This window comes from Drosophila guanche, unplaced genomic scaffold (assembly GCF_900245975.1).
Source record: "Drosophila guanche unplaced genomic scaffold, DGUA_6, whole genome shotgun sequence".
NCBI lineage: Eukaryota > Metazoa > Arthropoda > Insecta > Diptera > Drosophilidae > Drosophila > Drosophila guanche.
In genome coordinates this window covers 1,564,875-1,586,108 of record NW_022995753.1, presented here as the reverse complement: position 1 = coordinate 1,586,108, position 21,234 = coordinate 1,564,875, and the positions used below count along the sequence as shown (strand labels likewise).

Sequence of the window (21,234 nt, the reverse complement as noted above, 5' to 3'; positions counted from 1 at the left end):
TTTAATTTTTAATGGATTTCATTTTGTAAACAGACACGAAACAGTGTACCTAGAGCATGCTTTTTGTCCACTTTGGTCATACTGGGACTTTTCTGTCGCAAGAAAATTTGGCTCATCTGAATACTGGGATTATACAAAAATAGCCTTTTGTCTGAACCTGCCTGATTAAATTAATTCTAATGATTACAAGAACAAAAATTGTCGTCTGTACCAATTGGCATCAGCTGTTATTTTATGGATCAAGATCGATGTTTCACATCTGTCAAAAAATTCACCTTTACGGGATGTGCGAAGTGTGCAGTCTTAAAAGGCAATGCCACATTGTCGATACCACCGATAGTAAAAGAATCTATCGATGTATCGCAAACTGTGATTTTGTCCACTTTGGTCATACTGGGACTTTTCTGTCGCAAGAAAATTTGGCTCATCTGAATACTGGGATTATACAAAAACAGCCTTTTGTCTGAGCCTGCCTGATTAAATTAATTCTAATGATTACAAGAAAAAAATTGTCGTCTGTACCAATTGGCATCAGCTGTTATTTTATGGATCAAGACGGATGGTGCAAGTGTGATTCGATGTTTCACATCTGTCAAAAAATGCACCTTTACGGGATGTGCGAAGTGTGCAGTCTTAAAAGGCAATGCCACATTGTCGATATATCGGTGGTAAAAGAATCTATCGATGTATCGCAAAATGTGAAAACCATCGATACATGGCGCTCGTGCTGATGTTTATGACAGTGTTAACATAAACATATGTTTGGCCCGGTGTATTTTTCTTGACAAGCGCAGCTTAAAGATACCTTTATTTATAGTTGTAATAAAAAGGTACACCAAATTCGGTTAAAGAATAAAAAAAATGACAAAAGAAATACCTAGATACCCACGACAGTGAGTAGATAGATACCATCTGCAAGCAAAATGGAAAAACGTGGTTTAATTTGTTTCGTTTGTAACGCACAATAGATGAAACTTTGGAAACTATTTTGAGGAAGGACATTGATAAATTTGAATATCAATGCTAAGAGATTCAATTCTCAGCCGAAGACATCGGAAACAAGAGCCGAAGACCCTTCGAACCAATGGCCAATACATTTTATGAAGCCAGTGTCTAGCGTCTCTGTTGCCCGTGTACTTACAATAGCCGAATTTATGTCGTCTGTCATTCCTAACGCCTAGTTCTCAGAGACTATATGTAGATATGCAAGAGCCACCATGTTTTGCATCCAGGCTGCTTTGGTTTCAAACTGTTACCAAGTGTGTTTCAAAAGAATGACCATATCTAACAGAATTCCCAAAATATGATCAAATGGGATCAAAATCAATATCAGTATGGAAACAGCTGGCTCATATTTTCTCGCTCTGGACTCTGGAAGTAAAATGCTGTAAAAAAAATATACCATAGATACGATCGAATTTTGTGTTCAAAAACGTCGAGAATATTGAATGTTTCAATAATCATAGAATAACGATACAATTTTTATTTTTTATGTTGCAGATAAAAGATTAATTCCGAGTAAAGCCTTACTGCGTACGATTTAAATGTCGGAAAGAAAAGATAACAGTGTGCAGAAAGCCGAGCGTGGCTTTCAGCTAGAGGGAAAACTGCGAGACGACAATAAAATTCAAGGAGCTGTTAAAAGCTTTGATTTGAGCCTTGATGCATTAGAAGCCGACCTGAAAAAAGCGCTTTCAGCGCATAAAGATCCACTTCTGAGCATAGATGAACGTATAAAATTGGATAGCTATTTGGTATACTTAACAACCACATTATATTGGATGTATTTAAAGTTACAGGGCTCAGATGTGTCTAAGGTAAACTGGTAATATTAAGTAATATATCCAATAACCTAATGCATTTCATTTCTGTTTTCAGCATGGTATAAACCATGATTTGGGTCGCGTTAAACAAGTTCTGGCTAGAAGCAAGGAAATAAATGCATCACTCGAAGCTCCTCGCTTAGATATGCATGCAACCAAGCGATTTATTGCTGCTGGAATGCATACACGTTTTGTGGATATGGACGGCGTAATGGTTACTGAAGAACAATACAAACGAAGTCTTTTGGACGCTGGGAAGAGTAAAATAGATCAATAGTGTTTTCTACAACATAAAAGGCTGCAGAAAATGCTGTGCTCATGTTTAAGCATACCCATGCATAATTTAAATATTTTTCCACCTATATAATAGCCACAATGTATAATACAAGTAAATATTCCGATATTCGGAATGTACATATACCTCGTACTCGAAGAGTTTTGGCATATTTTGGTTTTGTGGTCGAAGGGGATGTACATGAATCCCATGAAGGGGCAAAGCGCCGAATCGTGCGTTGCAACAGTGAGCTTTCCCCTACAAACACTATAGAAACTACGGATAAGCCCCCAAAATGCCTCCAGAACCAAATAATTTATTCAGCGTCATTAGAATCGACTACAGCGGTCCCTTCTACAAGAACTTCGATTGTAGATTTATACCGCCTCGCTCGCCGCCCTTCGGACGCTTATGGGAGGCAGCAGTGAAGATGGCCAAGCAGCATTTGTATCGCTCCGTGGGATCGTCACTATTTAGTTTCGACGATCTAGGGACATTGACCAATCAATATTCAATTCTAGTAATCACAATTTCCGAAAACCCTGAAGATCTTGGCGTCCTTGCACCAAGACGGTTTTCTAAGCAGCAGCAAGGAATAATTATTAAGATAATCAATCTTGTCTCGCATATCTCTTATTCTAATGTTCTATTTTCACACCCATAATGATGTACTCCTCTTACTGCTTATTTTGCAGTGTTTCGCCCTTATCTCTGAGCAGTCTGAGCAAACAAATCATCAGCCAACGCGAACACGTGAGAATTTTCATCGAGCGCTAAACATCTTGTCGGTTTCCTTTCACACTCGGCTGTTCCTACTCATACTAGAAGATTAAGGCTATTAAATATAAGAAGTAAAACAACAAATATTTAATAAAATACCTTACCTGATAAATAAATAAATAAAATAAAAACAAAACCAAAATATACATGTACAATATGTAGGTATTTCTATTCAAATGTTAAATGTATATTAAAATTTAAATAATTGTATGACTAGTAACCGTATAAATAATAAAAAAAAAAATGTGCAAAAATAATTATGTACAATCTACTGGTAAAAGCGCGCATTATTATTATTTTAGTAACAAATTTTTGGGTATCATTTGGGTTCATTTCGTTTTTTTCGCACCAAATTATAATATGTCGGTTTTGGTATACTCTTCCTACCTTCAAACCAAATTGACCTTTTCTGATAGATTTGGGACTTTCAATTTTGTTTTAAGAATTAGGATTTTTTTGAAATTTTTAAATATATTTTAAAGCTGGTTTCAGAGGTAGCGCTTCTTTTTTGCACAAAACTTAAGTATTTTACATCTGTCTGTAGTGAAGAATTCGGCAAATATTCAGCTTTCAAATTCGAAATTTATCATTTGTATGAGGTATGTATTTTTATGAAAATTCTGACTTTAAAACTCAGGAAAAATCGAAAAAAAAAAAAAAGATTCTTGTTTTCTTTTATTTGTTGTTCATTAATTAGGCTTCTTTCAAGGTAACGTCCTTAAAAAATGCATGGAAAACCGGTTGAGCTAAAATGGGTTGACCAGTGTTGGAAGATATGTTCTATATGTTCTAGTAGGAAGATAATGACAGATTTCGAGCAAACATATATGGTAACTATATTATGGTAACTTTTATCATTCTGGGTGTTATATTTATCCGATCTCGACGATTATCTTAGCCGGCTAAGAATATTTGCAACTTAAAGACAGATAAACGCGAATAGCAAATAGCTAAGCCTTCTCCTAAATTGGGCTTGTCAAATCGACCTAAAAGTATCAGTTTATATGAAATTAAAAAGGATTATTTTTACGATCGGTGCACGGTAGGATATAAAAGATACCTAATCCATCTTTTGGAAATAGTTTTGCACCAATTCTCCGGAACCGCCGAAATCAAAAAAATTATATATATGCATCCATATTCATTTCGTCCATTACAAAACGTTTTTACATTTATTAAAAAAATTGCACGTGGACAAAGTCGCGGCGGGTTCAGCTGTTCTATGTATATAATCGAGCTAAAGCGGAGTTCCATAATAAATGGTTTTATGGATTATTTGAATATATGTAAAATGACCGTAACTTACAAACCAAAATACAATATATATTCTTTCGAGTCGATTTACAAATGTCTCAAGTACTCCCCCACCCACCACAAGGCTTTGTCTTTAAAATTATTAAATTCCGTGTTATCTTTGGAGTTACAAAAATTGTATGTATAATACCCACAACAAACAGGAACACAATGGGCAAGTGAAAAAGTTTATGTTATTTGTTATTTGTTACCAATGATTCTATTATTGATTTTCTCATTTTTTACATTTATTGCATTTTGTGGTAATGTCTTTAAACACATAATGCAAGAAGAGATTGAAGCTGTTACAGTTATACATACCTACATATGTATATCATGTACATTATAGTTTGGATTGTATCAGTTTCATTCTGCGGTAATACATAGAGTATATATAATTTCTTTTATCGTTTTTTATATATGTATATGTACAATCAAATTAAAAGATATTCTCAACATTTCTTTTGGCCATTCTTAATGTCACATTATAAAAATAATATAAATGCACTAAAACTAAATTTGCGAACGTAAATATCTACTTTAAACTAGTTTCTTCAGTTATATGTGAATGAGTAAAGTTCGTATTAAGTGCTGTTTTACAAAGCGACCAGAATTATGTTGGGCACACCGTGTTTCGAAAAACGAGGCTCAGTGTTTAGTTTTAAAGAAATTGAAAATCTATACTTCTTTGTGCTTATTAATTGAATTAACTATTGGCAAAACATTTTTAACAGCTTGTTCTGTGTGTTTCTGTGTGTTTCAAATAATAATACAAGACAAATATTATACGTTGTGTGTCACACCTCCTGTTGATTGCTTTACAAACGCGTTGCGATTCATTTCTTAATTATCCCTCATGCAGAAATAGCTCTTGGTTAAATTAGGATGGAGCGGGGCTAACGTCAATGTTCATAGAGGGGTTCGGTTCAACCCGAAACTATGATCCAATCATTGTCTTTGTCTTTTTACTATGTTTTGTGTTGGTAAGTTGGAGATATTCCAATGCGGCCGGCTGGTATTGTACCAAGACCAACCCCTGCGGAACTTACCACTATGCCCATTGTGTGATCTGATTCTTTTTTTGTGTTAACTGTTGCGTGGCTTAATGAATCGACCGAAATCATATGTTGGACAGGAATGACTATTGGTGTCGATGGAGTGCTCTTTCCAACCACTATACCTGTAGACATTGGTGACTGTTGCAGGCTTTGTAGTGGCGGTTGTGAATCCGTTTGAGCGACATTGGCGGCTAAGGATGATGTTTGCAATCGGTGATGTGACGATTGAGGGCCTAAAGCACCTACTGAAGGAGGTGGAATGGGACTCGGCTCCTTACCTCGCAAATGTGCTGCAGATTGCGCAGCATACATATTCATGGCTTTTTGGCGCTCCTCTGCTTCATGCCGCAATGCGGCTTCCATAAGGGGATTATAGCGCAGAATAGGATACGGGTCGCGGTATGGATCCATCCCCCAGCCCGGAGGACCCGGCGTGGCAAAATGACTGATCGGACCGCCGACACTTAAGGTGGGTGGCATCATACTTCGAGAGAGATGCGATGGTGGCGGCGGTAGTCCATGTCGACCAGCCACTATAAAGTTTGCATGATGGTGATGCACAGCTGCAGCCGCTGCCAGCGAATTCGGATGGTAGCGTGGATCTCCGACAGCGGCAGCTGCCGATACACGCATTAGCATAATATCCTGCTCTTCTTTGGTGCGCGTATGTTCCTCTTTAATACGTAACTCCGTGGTGAGTTCTCCCACGTTTCGATGTGGGGAGCGATCTCGTGCAGGGACTGGCACGGCAGCTGCCGCTTGTGCTGCCGCCGCTTGCTTATTACTCTCATTAATTCGCTGCTGTTGCAACATTCGCTCCCGCTCCATTTCTCGACGTTCCATTTCCCTTCGCTCACGCTCTTTTCTATCACGTTCGCGTTCTCGTTCTCTTTCCCTTTCTTGTTGCTCTCTTTTAAGTTTGTCTTCTTTTTCTTTGCGTTCTCGCTCTTCGCGCTCGCGACGCTGTCTGTCACGCTCTCGCTGTTCACGTTCTCGTGACTCCCGCTCGCGTTCCTCTGCTTCACGTCGCGCATTGTCCAAAGCTGGATCAGATTTGATCGGCCAGTTAGGTGCAGGAGCGGGTGATGTATGATATGCAACACTGCGTTGCATAGCATTTGATCTACAAAAAAAAAAAAAATCATAATAATGAATTATTCCATTTTTTCACATATGTATATACATATGATGCATATTAGTTGTCGGGTCATGCAACAAAATACAATAAATTACATCTTTTCTCGCACTTAGTGTACATACAGATGTATAAGGTCCTGCTCACGCTCCCGTTGTAGAACGGATACGACTATTCTGTTATGTAATGTCCAATTTTGCAGTCTTTATTTCAAAATTGTTCATCTCTTCAGGTTTGTGCTGTAAGATGTGGTTGTTTTTTGGCCACTGGTGGCACTACTCAACAAGAACGAATTTTCTTTACTTAACGAACCAAACAGACTTTATCTGATTGAATTACATATATTTTTTTTATTATTTGTTCTATCCGTTTTTGTAGTTTTAAACACCGTTAAACATTTGTGAAAGTTTCTGCCCCAACTAGTAGTGTAGTTCTGAATTCAGTGTACATAAAATCGAATATAAAACAAATCCAAAAGTTGGTGAAAATTATTTATTTTATTTGAATAATAAACAAAAACACATGGAGAAAAATCGAACGTTCGCGAACGGCATTTAATTATATTTAAAAATATCCAAAACAGATAATTTTTTGTGTAAATAAATAACTCGCTTTAGAATAATCCATTACAATTCAAAAATTTCTTGCATATTACCAGACGACGTTCATTGCAATTTTTATGAAAGCTACAACTCGCCCCCACAAAATTTTCCCGCCGCTGAATATACGTACAAATAATTGATCACAGATAAATTTGATCAAAATAAGATAACTAAACAATCAAGTATATAAAGCCTAATTGATCAGTCTTGGGCATGCATATAATTTACAAATTGATGGAAATGCATGGCTGCACTTACCTCCATGCGTCTATATGTCCGCCAAAATGCGTCAGACCCGTGAAGCCAAATGGTGCAACATAGCGTCCAAAAGGAGAAACAGCCGTACCTGTTGAAAGGTAGTCCATTTGAAACTAAACATTTATTTTTTCAGAATTTTTACAGCTTACCGATATGACTAGGTGGTGCGCCAATGAAACTCGCCGCCAAAGGAGACGTTTCAAATGAAGTACGTCCTGGCAATGCATTTGCAAACGCTGCAGGTGGTGAAAGTTCATTCGTCCGTTGAAGAAGATGCTGTTGTGTTGTATTCATTGCAATAGCTGTCGATGATTTAATACTAATTGACGGTGTTGGACCACTTGCACTCGCTATACCGCCTCCAATAGCCGAGACAGTTCCAATATTATTAATTGTGCTGGCAGTGCTAACAGTGCTACTCCCACCGGCTCCAGATATCAAGTTGCTTGCGGTGTTTAACGTGTTAGTGGAGCTCAAGTTCGCATTTGCACTATTTGCGCCTGTAGGACATCCTGTCTTATCAGAACCTTGCTTGTTTTGATGGTAATAAATTTCCCACGCAATACGCACATGCATAGCATTCCAACGACCAGTTTTCTGTTTAAAATCATTATTTGTTTTCCATAAATAACAATGCTAAGATAGTTGATTTCAGAATATCTAAACATACCATAAAACATAAAAGGCTGTGAGTTTTTAAATAAGCTAATGTTTGATGGTCTTGAAAAAACCTTTTTTGTATTTTCATCTTTGTACAGTCATGGAAAAAATAATAGAAACGACAGACGCATTCACATTTGAATTTATTTCGTTTTGGAGCAAATTTTGTACATGCAAAACAATTGTTTGGTTCCAGGATTTTTGCGCTTTATTTATAATTCTCTTTTGGGTTTCTTTCATAATAATTATTAGCTGTGAGTTAGCGGCAATTCAATGCCAACTATACGAATTTTCAGCAGCATTTAGCTGTGCAAGTTAATGATTTGGCCTAAATTATATAATTATATTACATTATAATAAATTATTATTCTATTTCAAACTGAAAACGTAGTGTCTTTATAGTAGAGATTACACATACAACTACTAATTCACAGCCTGAAGGCAACATAAGTTGTAACGAAGGATAAATCCTAAATAAATAAATAGTATTTATGCATGAAAAGGCCCAAATGCAAACTCAAAAATAAGTTTCCATTGCCAACGAAAATAGTGGATAATTTGCATAAAATGTGCAATCAGAATAATAATATATAATTAGCTTAATAAAGTTTAAAAATGCTGTCGTTTCTTGTATCTTGTTCATCACTGTTAGATTTTATTTAAACAAGGAGGAACGCTGTCACACCTTTTACCCTGTTTACTATTAGAGTAAACTCTAGGCGATCCTCACAGTGATTCGATTAATCAAAACTGTCGATATGGTACGTACACTGACAATGAACACTTTATTTTCATCGCTTTGGTTTGTATGGGATTTGAATGAAATAGGTTTGGTTGTATTGCTTACCTTGGGAGCAAAAGCGGTCAAATGGTTCGGGGGCATGAACGGTGTTGCTCCCCCCAAACCAGTGTGCAAAAGACCTGACGAACTGTAGCCCGTATAGCCGGCAGGAGGTAGGCCAATACCAGCACGATAGAACTGCGGGTCAACAGCCGTGAGTTTGGGAATGTCTTTAAATAATGGCGGCGGAAAGATTTGTGCTGAAGTTGTTTGGCCTGAATGCATGGGAGTAGCTGTAACTGATACGGATGCAGCTGGCATCATCTGCTGATGCTGGTGCAAGTGAGTATGCTGATGCTGATGATGGTGAAGCTCTTGCCGTAGATATGTTGACGATGGTGGTGTGGGCGGAACAGACAGGCCAGATCGATCCAAAAACCTGCTGTCTAGTTCGCGACGTAGCAAATCTGCTTGGTCATCTGTTCAAATAACAAAAATATCCACATAAACGTTCGTTCACTTTTCTATGCATTATTATTCTCATACTTTTACTTGGCTGAAAAAGAGATTCTGCAGAAAACGGATGCGGTGTGGGTGTAATTGTGCTTGCACCCGTAGGCTGATTTATGCCTTGTATGTTGGACGATGACGTAGTAGCAGAAGCTGCTGGCGTTGTTGACATAGTGGTCAAAGTGTGGGATGCCAATGAAATTTGCGGAACGGAGCTGGTAATAGCTGTTGAAGAGGCTGGAGTCGCTGGAGAAGACGTTGGTGGTGTTAAATGTGCGGGTAAGTACGAAGTAGGCTGAAAGTTTGTGGCTGTCACATGACCACTGACACCAGCAGATGTCATATCGTGTGGTGACATTGAATTGGATGGGGTTCTTGTCGTCGGAGCCACTGGCCCCACCATACCAATTCCGATTCCTGCTCCTACATTTAATGGCGGTGGAGTTGGACGGGCACTACCACTGAATATAACAGATGTGGATGAAATGGGTGTCGATACCATAGAAGAAGGGGTAGAGCTGCAAGCAAGGTTTAACGTTATTGCAATGGTAAATACTCGAATGTTAGCTGAGAAATTACTTTAACCACAAGCCAGTCTTTGGGGAATAGGATGATAGACCCGTCCCTGGTCCCGTCATTGATGAATTTGAGGATGAGATGGTTATGCCAACGTATGGACTTGGCACAATGGCACAAAACGGTGCACTTATGCTGACACCCTGCGAGACGCCTGTTGATGGTGGGGCCGATATGTTTGATCGCAGATTTGTAGTGCTGCAAAATAATATTAGCTATGATTAGAACAATTCTTTTTGGAGTTTACTATATCTATACAGATCGGTATCTTTCAAAATGAAGTAACCAAAAACTCCACTTCGAAAGGGCCGAGCAATAGAATCTAATTTTAGCTTAATCATTTCGCGCAAGCAATCCTAATTTATGCCTAATCTCAAGAGTCAAATTGTTTGCCATTTAATTGATTACCATAAAACATTTCTAATATTTGACTTATGCTTTAAAATATTTATATTTACATTACCTGTATACGGGATCCCGATCTTTGCTGCAGGGACTTTCACCTTTCGGTGAAACTATTCTTTGGATCACAGATGACGATGATGACGCTGATACAGATGATGAGCACGACGTTGTTGCTGTCGTTAAACTTTGGACGGTGAGAACTGAAGCGCTCAAGTTGGAGGCAGGAACAGTCGACGTGTAAGGTGGAGCTCCGCAACGCACAAATGGTTGGTGTTGCGATTGCATTGGTGCCGCTAACTGCGGATGCGTAGTTAGCATATGAGACACTGATGGAAACTGCACAGACTGCGGAAGCATTTGCGTAGATGGTGGAGGAAGTGCTTGTGGTGTGGCAGTTGCAAGCGAAGTTACGGCGGGAGTAGACGGTAACGAAGTTGTGATATTTGGACCAGCAGTTGCATTGCCGAAGGAACCATTGGCATACACAGGCACATGATGGGAATGAGATACATGTAAATGGCTTAGCGAATGGGCAGCAGTGGAGGAGTTTGCCGGAAGAAAATTTCCTGTCGCTGCACCCGACTGTGAAACGGGTTGTGAAACGCTGATGTTATTAAGCGGGGTGATGGGTCGCATCCCCGGTGTCGATGGTGCACTCTGTTGCACTGTGAAATTTAAAGATGAAGTCTTCAACGATGCCAGTACTATTGGTGACTCTCGACTGCCTCGTGCATCTGAGCTACGAAGTGGAGAGGATGATATGTTGGGCGATGCAGTTGGCAATGTTGGGGGCAGGTACGGGCCGTGCGTAATGTTGTTGTATGGTGTGTACAAAGAGTAGTTAGGATAAGGTGTACGGTATGGCGGTGCCTGAATAAGCATCGGCAAGCCCGCAGCCACATGAGACATCGGAGGCGGTGGGGCCCCAGGAAAGAGTAATGGGGGCCCTGTAGTCGCCAGTGCACTCGACCCTGCTCCAAACACCGAACCAGAATTAACAACTGCGCTATTGCTGATCGATATTGTTGTTGAAACTGCCGTCATCAATTTGGTGGTAACATGAGGAGAAGCACGTGGCTGTGTACTTATTGGCGCCTTTGCCGTACTACCGATCGTAGGAAAATCACCAAGGAAACCATTGAAAACTGGATTGCTAGATGCAGGTGCAGAGCCATTTGTGAATTTGAGTGTTTCGACGGAAGAAGCTGTTGATATCGAAGATGATAACAATCCAGTGGCACTAGCTGTTACATTATTGTGGTTTATACTTCTTGCAATGGTATCGCTTGATTTCAGGCTGCTTGCTGGCACTTGCATGGCACTCGAAACCGAAACCGAAACCGGCGACGTCATCGGTAATCCAGAGCTTGAAGTTGAGATGCGCCCACTAAATTGGCACCCAAGTCCTAAATTACCATGCGGTTTCTGGCCACACGGTAATAATGGAACAAGTGGCCGTTGTTGGCTCGCTGATGATAATCCGTTTGAAGCAGCAATCTTTGTTGAAAATAGAATTGGCTGATCATTACTTGTTGAAGCAGTCACACTTGTGTCATTTCTAACAGACGTTCCAGCATTGGGATGCTATTAGAAATGGAGAATACAAAATAAAAACATATAATATAATAATAACAATAAACTTACTTGAGGTCTAGAGACAGATGGAGTAACGCACAAAAGGGGATACAGCGGTTTGTCTGGAACACATTTGTGTACTGCTTTACATTCCTTAGTTTCGCTGTCCGCTAGAACGACTGCAGATGTGGACACGGAAGCACTGGTAATCACAGCCACAGCTTGTTGTGCACTTGCGATAGCGTTTTCGTTGGTAATACCACGTGCATCACTTTCTGACCCCCCTGTAGACCCAGGGATTAATGTCGGTGTTAAAGGCACGGCCGGTTCAATTATTTGCAAGAGCGAAAGATCCGAGGGCTTGCTATGGCTCTTCCGATCTTGATTCGGTGAAGAATTTGAAACATGCATTGCCGCCGATGGGTAATCTATACCCAACAAGCTTGAAGAATTCTGTAAAACAATTCGAGTAAAATCACTTAGTTATTCAAAATGTATAACGACAAAACGATCCATTGCAGCTATCAAAACATTTCCCATACTCGGTACCATATGAGTATTTAATGTGGCTGGGTACTTAATTTGATTTGTAACTGCCAGAATGAAACGTTTCAATGAATGAGAGATTTCCTATATGAGAGATCGTATTCTTCCCACTTTGGGTCTATGGATACGCAGCTGCTGTGATTCTTGAAGGTTTCCTTGGAAGGTATTAGTTGATTCGGACGAAAATGAAAGCTTTAATTTGTTTCATTTTTAAACACTTATCTGTTTACCTCTTTCAACTCTCTTCAGATTTTCCAGAGATATCCAGAGTATCAATTTTCCTCTTATTGGATGGAACAAAATAGGAAGATCAGGATTTGTTGGAAGAATTTGTTGGCTGTCTAAGGAGACTCGAGGAATCAAGGAATCCCAATAAGTATTCTTCTTGTTCTTGGTGATAAAAAAATATGAGTGGTCTACAGTTTCTGATGTCGAAAATGTCTTATTAGGCCTTGTTTTAGAGACACTTCTACTGAGTGCCCGCAGCGTTGATGAGGTAAAAATATGTATATATTTCTTGTAGGAGATAAAACCCAAAAAGTTAATTTTTATTCGTTTAAATAGATAATAGTCTCACTGGTAGTGAAAGTAGAAAGACAGAGAAAGAGGCAGATAGAAGTGGTGCGCTCTCTTTTAGTACAGCGCAGACTCTCCCTTTCAGATTCATTTTTAAGTGTCACTAATATACAGCAAGAGTGAGAGCAAGCGGGAGGTCTAGAAAGACTAAGGACAAGAATCAGTGAAAGGTGCAGACAGGAAGGGAATGACAGACAACGCGTCAAATTGATACTTTAAGTAATTAAATTGAAGCTCAAGTCCTTTTTTAATTCGTCATCCATCGAACCAGGAGTTTGGCCATTGTAAGGAAAACAAGTTATTCAATTGTCTCATATCTTAGCACAAAATACTGAGATAATATATCAAAGGTGATGGCTGGATGGGTGTACTTTTATGACTAGTATGTAATAGGTCCTAATTGTCAAGATTTAAGCAGCCGATAGGCTGATCTGCAACGCGACTGGAAGCGTCTGATGAAAGCGTTTGAGCGCTGGAGATCAATATCATGGCCCCGACAAATAGTCTAAAAGAATTACATCGTTGATCCTAATGCGTTCGATCAACTGCCTCCAAAGCTCGTTTATGCTTCATCGCGCAATCGTGCTTCAACTTAAGAAGATTGCACAGCAACATGTTGGAATACTTCTAATGCAATTTAAGATCTTGACCGATACGTGCAAATAGAGTAGCTGATTAAGCTATTGATTTGAAGCTTTTTGTCAAAAGAGTGATAAGCATGGCACTATTTGTTGTGAATAGAAAAAGTCGATGTGCTATATTCTATTTGTTGTCACTTAGGAGGTTGGGTTTTCCATGGTTATCCTAAAACAACCGGAAAAAACTGATATTATACACGTTGAATGCATCTTCTACTTTTCGTTATTCAAAAAAACCATTTCATTTCAAATGGTTCATTGCAAAAAATGTGGCATCTAGCTCGCCAAAAAACGTTCATACCGTCGGACACTATTTTTTTCCCTGGCTCATATTTATATATCCAAATTTCTCCATCTGTTATAATCCGATTTTAAACCACCACTAGCATATTTTGTTGTATACTTTTCTTACACGAGGCTGTTTTTACTCGATTTTTGAATGTTGTGGGATTCAAAACCAACGAACCATTTTTCCGATAACGATGATCACCTAATCCGCAACAAAAGGGAACTGAGCCAGAAGCTTAAACAGAAGTCAAGCGAATCAACAGTCGAGTGAAATAGAACGCTGGGCCGATAGAATTCGAGAGAATGAGTGCTCTCAAGTAAGACTAGAACTCGCAAATTTTCAACATAAAGTAACGAATTGAATGAGTAAGTATAATTTGAGGTTTTCAACTTCATTCGAAAGTGGTCAAGATTTATAGTTTTACAGTGAATGGACATAATTCGCATATAGAGCTTCTTTCGTAAGTATTACGCATACCATTTTGTGGAGACAATACGTTTTTCTCTTGGAAAAAAACTATTATGAACGCACTCTAATTTGTTTCTTAACTTCTTCTCAAACTGTATTAATCGAATTATGCTGTTAACATAAACTAAAGGCATAATTAAATATAAAGCTAGTATTCCTGCGGACCCCGTGTAGCGTACATTGTACGGATACTGAAATAAAAATATCCCAACACTAAGAAATTAAGACCAAACAGTATCAGATAGTGCACAATGTTAAAATGTGTTTCACAACAGTGTTTGCAGCGCTTCACAACAAAAACGAGAAGGGACGTGTGAGACGCATCTTACGGGTCACAACTTTTATACCCGGCACTCAGTACTACATCTGTACCTTGTCAAATTTAACATTTTTTCTTCATCTGTCATCTACATCAACAAAACTACTCACGCCAACACGCTCCTTTGGCTCGCCACCCTCCCCTAGAGCTATACAGAGTCAGGGCAGGGACGCGGCAGAGGCAGAGACGTGTCTGCGCGAAGCAGAGTGCGAATGAGAGAATGTGCAAAAAACAAATATATAATTGATTTCCAATTGGGGTTGATCCCAATTTGGTGATCTGATAGATATGGTCATTCCCTACGGAATGGAGTTTTTAGTTTCTTCAAGACTGTAGGTTTGGGAGGTTTTCGCCCTTTTGCGGGTGCGGAAGGAGGCGGGGCTAATTTTTGAAGTACACTTGTTTCAGTGTGAGCATATAGCAGTCTGGATGCAAAATTTGGTGGCTCTAGCTCTTATAGTCTCTGAGAACTAGCCGACAAACAAGACGGACGGACGGACAGACAGACATGGCTGTATCGATTTGTTTATTGCGGAAACGCTTCCTTCTGTGCGTTACATACAACCGTTATTCGCACAAATACAATATACCCTATTTACTCTTCGAGTACCGGGTATAATAACGATCCACAACAGGCGAACATCGGCAACATCGGCGAAGTTTGACAAACTACTCGATAATGACTCTCTCTTGGAAAGCTTCAACGAGGAGAAACGTTATGGACGTTTGCCACCGGATCTTAGGATCATCGGAAATTTATAGGAAGAAAGCATTTTGAAGCAACAGTTTTGGCACGTCTCTCAAGGGTTGAAATCTCATTGAAGCGTTGGCAGGTTCTTAGTGACCCATGTCCGTAATGAAACCCAATTTTGATTAAAAGCTAAGTATTAAACCTGAATAAACATGTATATTTAGCTTAGGTTTCGTTGTTTTTGTCGATACTATTTCTTTAGAACACCTTTAAAAAATATGAATATATACTCTGAGAGCAGATAGGACTCCAAAACCCAAATCGATATATGGTATTTTGATACGTCTCAATTGCTTTGTAATGTTTACCACGTTTTTGCCTAGAACAGACTGCTTTCGGTTTAATTTCCTCTCCCTCACAATTTACTTCTCTGACCATTTGGCCGAAACTTTAAAATCTTTCCCTATTTTCTCGTTGTTGACCTCTTAACCTAGTGGTATACTTCGTCTTACAACAAAGGTATTTTGAGAGCTTTGAGAAAATGCGACAGTCATTTCTGACCACGGTACAATTCTTTATGGGGGTTGGAAACGAATTCTTCTGGCTGTTACATATGTACATACCTCTAAACGAATAAAAAAAACACGATTCTTTTTTAAACCATGCATAAAAACTGTAACAAATTCGGTAGAACCGTTCAAATCATAATTCTCTAGTCAAGAAACTCACCTTATTTTCTCCGCAGACATTATCACACTGGAAGGAAGAAAGAAAATGATTAACATTTAATTGCAAATAACGAAGTAGAGCTCCACAACTTTAATACCCAGTACTCAGTCAGTATATACACATGTGAGCTTATAAAATGTATTCGATTTTAAACATATTTTATAAGTTTTTTAATTTTTTCGCTTCATCTGTCCTTAACTTCTACTTATCTAATATCACTTCAGTTTGAGCTGAAGTCCTGGAAGAGGGTAGGGCGTATCAACTACATAAATTAATTTCTTTATTCTGCCTATAATTATGATCCTATCTGACCCAAATTTGTTTATCTGCTCGATATGGTCAATCTCCATCTCTAAGGAGATACGATTTTGGTTTTATTAATCTGTAAAATTCCACTAATTTTTTTTGCGGAGCCGTTATGGGGCGTGGCGAAATGTTGAAACAGCTTGACTCAGTTTGGTGTCAAAAAAGATGGTCAAACGGAAGGACAGACAGACATCGCTATATCTTATTTTTTGCGTTGTCTCTAAACTCTTTGAGTAATGGGTATACAGATAAATGAACATATATTATTTTAAAAGTACATACGTTATTATCTCCCTTGCTGCTGCATCTTTGAGCCTGGTGATAAATGAATAATTATTAATATTATTGATACAGATTTGTATATGGGTGAAACTTGAAACTTACTTCAATAAAAATATCATTTTGTTCGTTGTCCTTGTTATTATTATTAGTGGGAACAACGACCTGCGCTGAACCGTTACTTAAATCTTGAATATTCAGCATGTGACAGGCTGCGGCTGTGGAGACTTCTAAATCCTTAGAGCGGTTTGGTTTCTATAGTGTTATAAATTTGTAATTATTCATTTAATATAAACATACGATCCAAATACGAAACTTACGTCCATGGCTTTCGCCGGCTGTGAGGATATTTTATACACCCCCTTGTGATTATTGGTTGCTGTTGTTGTTGTTGTTGCTACTGCAGTAGCATCATTTGATTTTATGCCTTTCTTCCCAATATATTCCATGCTGTTGTTCTGTATATCGACTGATGTTACAGCATTACTAGGTAACTCATCAGTGTTATTAATGCTGGCAGATGGATTGTGAGATTTGCTGGTTTCCACCATCTTACTGTTTGCACTCAGCAAGTTCGTCTTCATGCAATCTTTTGTATTTTCATTAATTCCACCAACGGTTAACGTTGAGCGGCTGATATCCAACATGAGCGCATCACTACCGTTACCGTTACCATTCTCTAGGAAGGTAGTTTTACTGTTTGTAAGGCTGTTCGTAGGTACTGTACCACCATCTCCGTCAGATTGTTTGCCTGATTGCTTGGCATGATTCACTTGCTGACTACAACTATTAATAATTTGATTCTCATTGCTGATGTTACTTTTAATATTGACACTATCGCTGCACTGCATTTGCTCCTGCTGTTGCCCGTATTCAGATCGCCAATGTGCTACACATTCCGCTTGCGTTTCGGAGGCTGCACTTACTGTAGGCAACATGTATACTGCACTACAGCTGCTGTTGTTATTGCTGTTGGATGTGGTACAATTGTGATTTATATTGTTGTTAATATTGTTGTTGCCAGGATTGCGATTATGAAGCTGAGTGTTCTCCTTAAGATTGGTGTTGCTAACAACAGCCAGCGCGGACAAACTTGTGGCACGCAGCGGATGTGGTTGACCAGTATCGATTATCTTTGGAATTTTCATTTCCTCAATGCAGTAGGTTGACGTTAGCTCTTCGAGTGCGGATAGCCGTTTCTCCTTGCGTTTTTGACCCAATTTAATAGCGAACTGTATTTTTGGTAAAAGAAAAGGTCATTCATCTTGTTACATAAGAATGCGCTGAGAATGATCAATGAACTTACCTCGAGATCTTCATATGTTTTAAACTCTAATATAGCAAAACCGTCGATGATCTCCTCCTCGAGCACTGGAGAGCGAGGTAATTTTCTACGAACCGGGGGCGGTGGACGAGGTGGTGGCTTGTCACGTGGAAGCAACAGCGTTGACGATGATGACGTTGAAAGAAGATCCTCATCTAGGGATTCACCTTCGCTGTCACTAGGCGTGGCCATTAATCCGGAGTTGCACTCGGGGGAATGTGGCGGATTTAACAATAATGATGCAATACTATCTGTAGGGGGCAGAAGGTTGTTGCTGCCATTACTACTGCTGGTAAAATTTCCGTTTGAATTATTGCTGTCCTCGCCCATGCTGCCCGCGCTATTTATGTGGTATATCATGCCATTGCCTGGTCCTGCCCCCGGTCCACTACCTATCAGAGCAGATGATGATGCACCAGTAGCTATAGCTCCGATTCCTTGGCCTGCAGCTCCTGCAACAGCTACATTGACACTACCAGCATTACATCCACTGATCCCCATAGAGCCAGCAATATATGCGCCATTTAAGGTACTTGAACTACACCGACTATCTCGCTCCGCTTGCAGACGCTGGGCACGCTCACGTCGGCGCTTTTGCTGACGCTGTTGTTTTGCATTGAGACTAAGATGAGCACTGCTGGATGTGTTATTATTGGCATTGTAACCATTTGTGTTGACAGTGCCAGCATCTAGTTCTGATCCGATTTCAGCACTTGCCAAAGGTACTGCACCACCAGAAGCCAGTGTACATCCTGTTGTCGATGAAGACGGTGATCTCAAATCCATCCCCGTTGATGCTACGGCTGCCGCGGCTGCGGCTGCTACTATCGAGAGTTCCGTATCGGAGTCGAAATCACTTGCACTAGGCCCAATTGCAACAGATACTCGACAGGCTGAAGATGACGCAGAAGCGCATCCTGATGTATATATTTCTTTTTCAATCGACGCAGTCGATTCTTGTGTCAAAGGTTTAACCGTGGATTCTCCATCCGGTCGAGTCTTTCCTTGTTCTGGGATATTAGCAGAAGGTGGCGGAAGGTCTAGGACTGATGTCGCTAGTCCCGTCGCAAGTGTTGGCATAGCTGTCGCCCCACCAAGTGCCGTCTCATTTGTATCCTCTTGGTATTGGAACACTGTTGCTCTAGCCCCAGCTGCTGCTGTACCGGTTGCATCGTCATTTAATGACATCTGCTGATTTTGCGATCCAGATCCAGATCCATTAATGCCGCTTTCAGTCGCTGACGCCTTTAATTTAGCGCTCGTGGTGGTATTTTCCAAATCCATAACTATGTGGCTTAGGGATCAGGTTCAGATTCCTACAATTTAAATTGTTCTTATTTTTCAGTTCAGTTTTAGAGACAACTATCTATATCCATTAGACGTATCCTGATAAAAGGCAAACAAAAAAAACCAACACCACCTGAACACAACTGTTTCCAAATTGTCCGGATCGGTTCTGATGTCTCTAAGCCGGTAGCGTAGAGACAATTGTCTATTAAACGCGTTTAATTTGCAAAAATCGATTAGTCGCATCTATTTTGATTTTTTCTTTGCATTATTCAATTACTATACGCGGTAAAGCGACTTCTAGACAACCATACTTTAGCAGGCACGATGATTGGTTCGATATTGGCTTCTTTTTGTTTAATTATAGTTGACACAAGTAAATGTAACAAATTCATAATGTTTATATTATCATTACTCAAAAACTTTTTCTTCGTAAAAATTTGTTTAAATGTAGCACTTGTATTTACAGTCATAATTTTAGCCATATTATATAGACACATATGTATATATATTTATAATATGTAAATGGCAATGTAAATACTTTGCTTTATCTTCAATTTATTACACAAAACAAAGACTTGAATAAACTGTAGACCATTAAACGTCACAGCAACAGCGTGTGCACTATTTCAAACATTTATTTCACAAAATGCACCACATTTATTTATTTTCCTAGTTCATATACATATGTATTTATAAATGGAATATTTTGCACTACTTCATTCTTTATCATATACTCATTATACATATGTATGGCCGCTCGTTTTTTTTTTTTTATCTATGCTTGCGTCGTCTATGGTTATAGTCGGCTGCGAGAGCGCTCGCGCGCTAGCTCACATTGTATTTGTGAGACTGTATAAAACGACTCTAGTAGCAATAGTCATCTCGCTTACACTTGAGATTGCAGTCAACATACATAGTGGTCGTCCCGAAGTGTTGTGTACGCAGCGCCGCAAACAGCACTACACAACACGTACATACATACATACAAGGGACTTTTTGTAAGCCAAACACATTTGCGCATGTATATTTCGAACTTAAATCACATATCATTGTAGACAGCACATAGCTTAGCATTTACATACGTATAAGACGTACAGCTAATATGCCTATACTGTATTAAATTTTGCATTAAAAACAATTATTTAGATCCCGAAACGTTTTTAACCACGAAGAAACAGCACCAAGAGTCAGAGAAGAGCAGCTTGTCCGATTATTGTAAAATGTTTACGTTTGCAAAAATATCGAACGACTTCGCCCGTGTCACCGATTAGATCCCGTGTCCACTACAAAATTATAAAATTCTGACGATATAAAACCGTTCTACTAATGAGTTTCGATTTCCAAAATTAATTGAACATGGCAGATAAGCCCACATATTTCTTCAAGTTTATATATAAATATTTTAACATTTATTTTAGTATATATAAATTAATTTATTATCAAAAACATGTAAAACAAGATTTGCTCTGGAATAATATTCGAATGGTAACTATAGAAAATCATCCCTGTCATTCATTCATTCACGCTGGCGAAAATACAACAAGTCCATCTTTCTCGAGCCGCTAGCAAACTATCATGGACTGGCTTTTCATTATTGGTAGGAGAGGTTTTTTCTCGATCTGAGTACTGCTACTGCCGCTGGAAGACCGCTATCGGGTCTGAGTACAAGTTCTAACTGTTATAGCTAGTTTACACCAGGGCTATGCTATTGAGTTATAGCGTAACGGTATACGATTTTTTTGACCACATCTAATGGCATAACTAATGAACATACCAGCATCTTGCTCAGCTACCAATATAGGTAACAAATTAAATTCAACAATTTTTTTTAAGCAACCCAGCCAAAACTCAAGTTTACAATAACACATCCTTTTGCAAGTGTAAACGCTAATTTTATGTTATTAACTTAATTCAACTATCGATACATAGCTCACGTCTGTGTAAAAAGGTTATAATTGAGTTAACTCAACAATCGAGTGTTAACTCTGTGTAGATATGCTATTAGTGGTTGGTGGTAAAAGTCTTTAAACATAACAAAAATTGCGAATT

The 21,234-nt window shown here is 39.1% G+C and overlaps 2 protein-coding genes across 6 annotated transcripts; one reads left to right on the top strand and one right to left on the bottom strand.

Moving 5' to 3' along the window:
* The first annotated feature begins 706 nt into the window (after positions 1–706).
* Positions 707–2,250, top strand: LOC117588591. The gene is made up of 3 exons (XM_034279996.1): positions 707–830; positions 1,501–1,817; positions 1,879–2,250. The coding sequence occupies exons 2-3, from the start codon at positions 1,545–1,547 to the stop codon at positions 2,098–2,100; spliced, it is 495 nt and encodes a 164-aa protein (XP_034135887.1). The 5' UTR covers positions 707–830; positions 1,501–1,544; the 3' UTR covers positions 2,101–2,250.
* Positions 2,251–3,488: 1,238 nt separating this feature from the next.
* Positions 3,489–20,388, bottom strand: LOC117588266 (mucin-17). 5 transcript variants are annotated; one of them, XM_034279401.1, is made up of 14 exons: positions 20,076–20,388; positions 17,878–19,211; positions 16,892–17,803; positions 16,677–16,826; positions 16,575–16,607; positions 15,987–16,013; positions 11,800–12,183; positions 10,214–11,739; positions 9,754–9,948; positions 9,211–9,692; positions 8,731–9,143; positions 7,373–7,820; positions 7,224–7,311; positions 3,489–6,351 (listed from the first exon to the last, which is right to left on the bottom strand). In XM_034279401.1, the coding sequence occupies exons 2-14, from the start codon at positions 19,177–19,179 to the stop codon at positions 5,139–5,141; spliced, it is 7,173 nt and encodes a 2,390-aa protein (XP_034135292.1). In that variant the 5' UTR covers positions 19,180–19,211; positions 20,076–20,388; the 3' UTR covers positions 3,489–5,138. The 5 variants fall into 5 exon arrangements, with proteins under 5 accessions (XP_034135292.1, XP_034135293.1, XP_034135294.1 ...); XM_034279402.1 differs by having other exon boundaries at positions 17,878–19,281; positions 20,172–20,388; XM_034279403.1 differs by having other exon boundaries at positions 20,172–20,388.
* Between the last annotated feature and the right edge of the window lie 846 nt (positions 20,389–21,234).

Coding starts and splice junctions, on each gene's coding strand:
- LOC117588591 (XM_034279996.1), top strand. CDS start 1,545: ATGTCGGAAAGAAAAGATAACAGTGTGCAGAAAGCCGAGCGTGGCTTT. Junction 1,818..1,878: donor AGGGCTCAGATGTGTCTAAG/GTAAACTGGTAA, acceptor TTCTGTTTTCAG/CATGGTATAAACCATGATTT.
- LOC117588266 (XM_034279401.1), bottom strand. CDS start 19,179: ATGGATTTGGAAAATACCACCACGAGCGCTAAATTAAAGGCGTCAGCG. Junction 9,693..9,753: donor AAGACTGGCTTGTGGTTAAA/GTAATTTCTCAG, acceptor CCTTGCTTGCAG/CTCTACCCCTTCTTCTATGG. Junction 7,821..8,730: donor TGACCGCTTTTGCTCCCAAG/GTAAGCAATACA, acceptor GATTTTAAACAG/AAAACTGGTCGTTGGAATGC.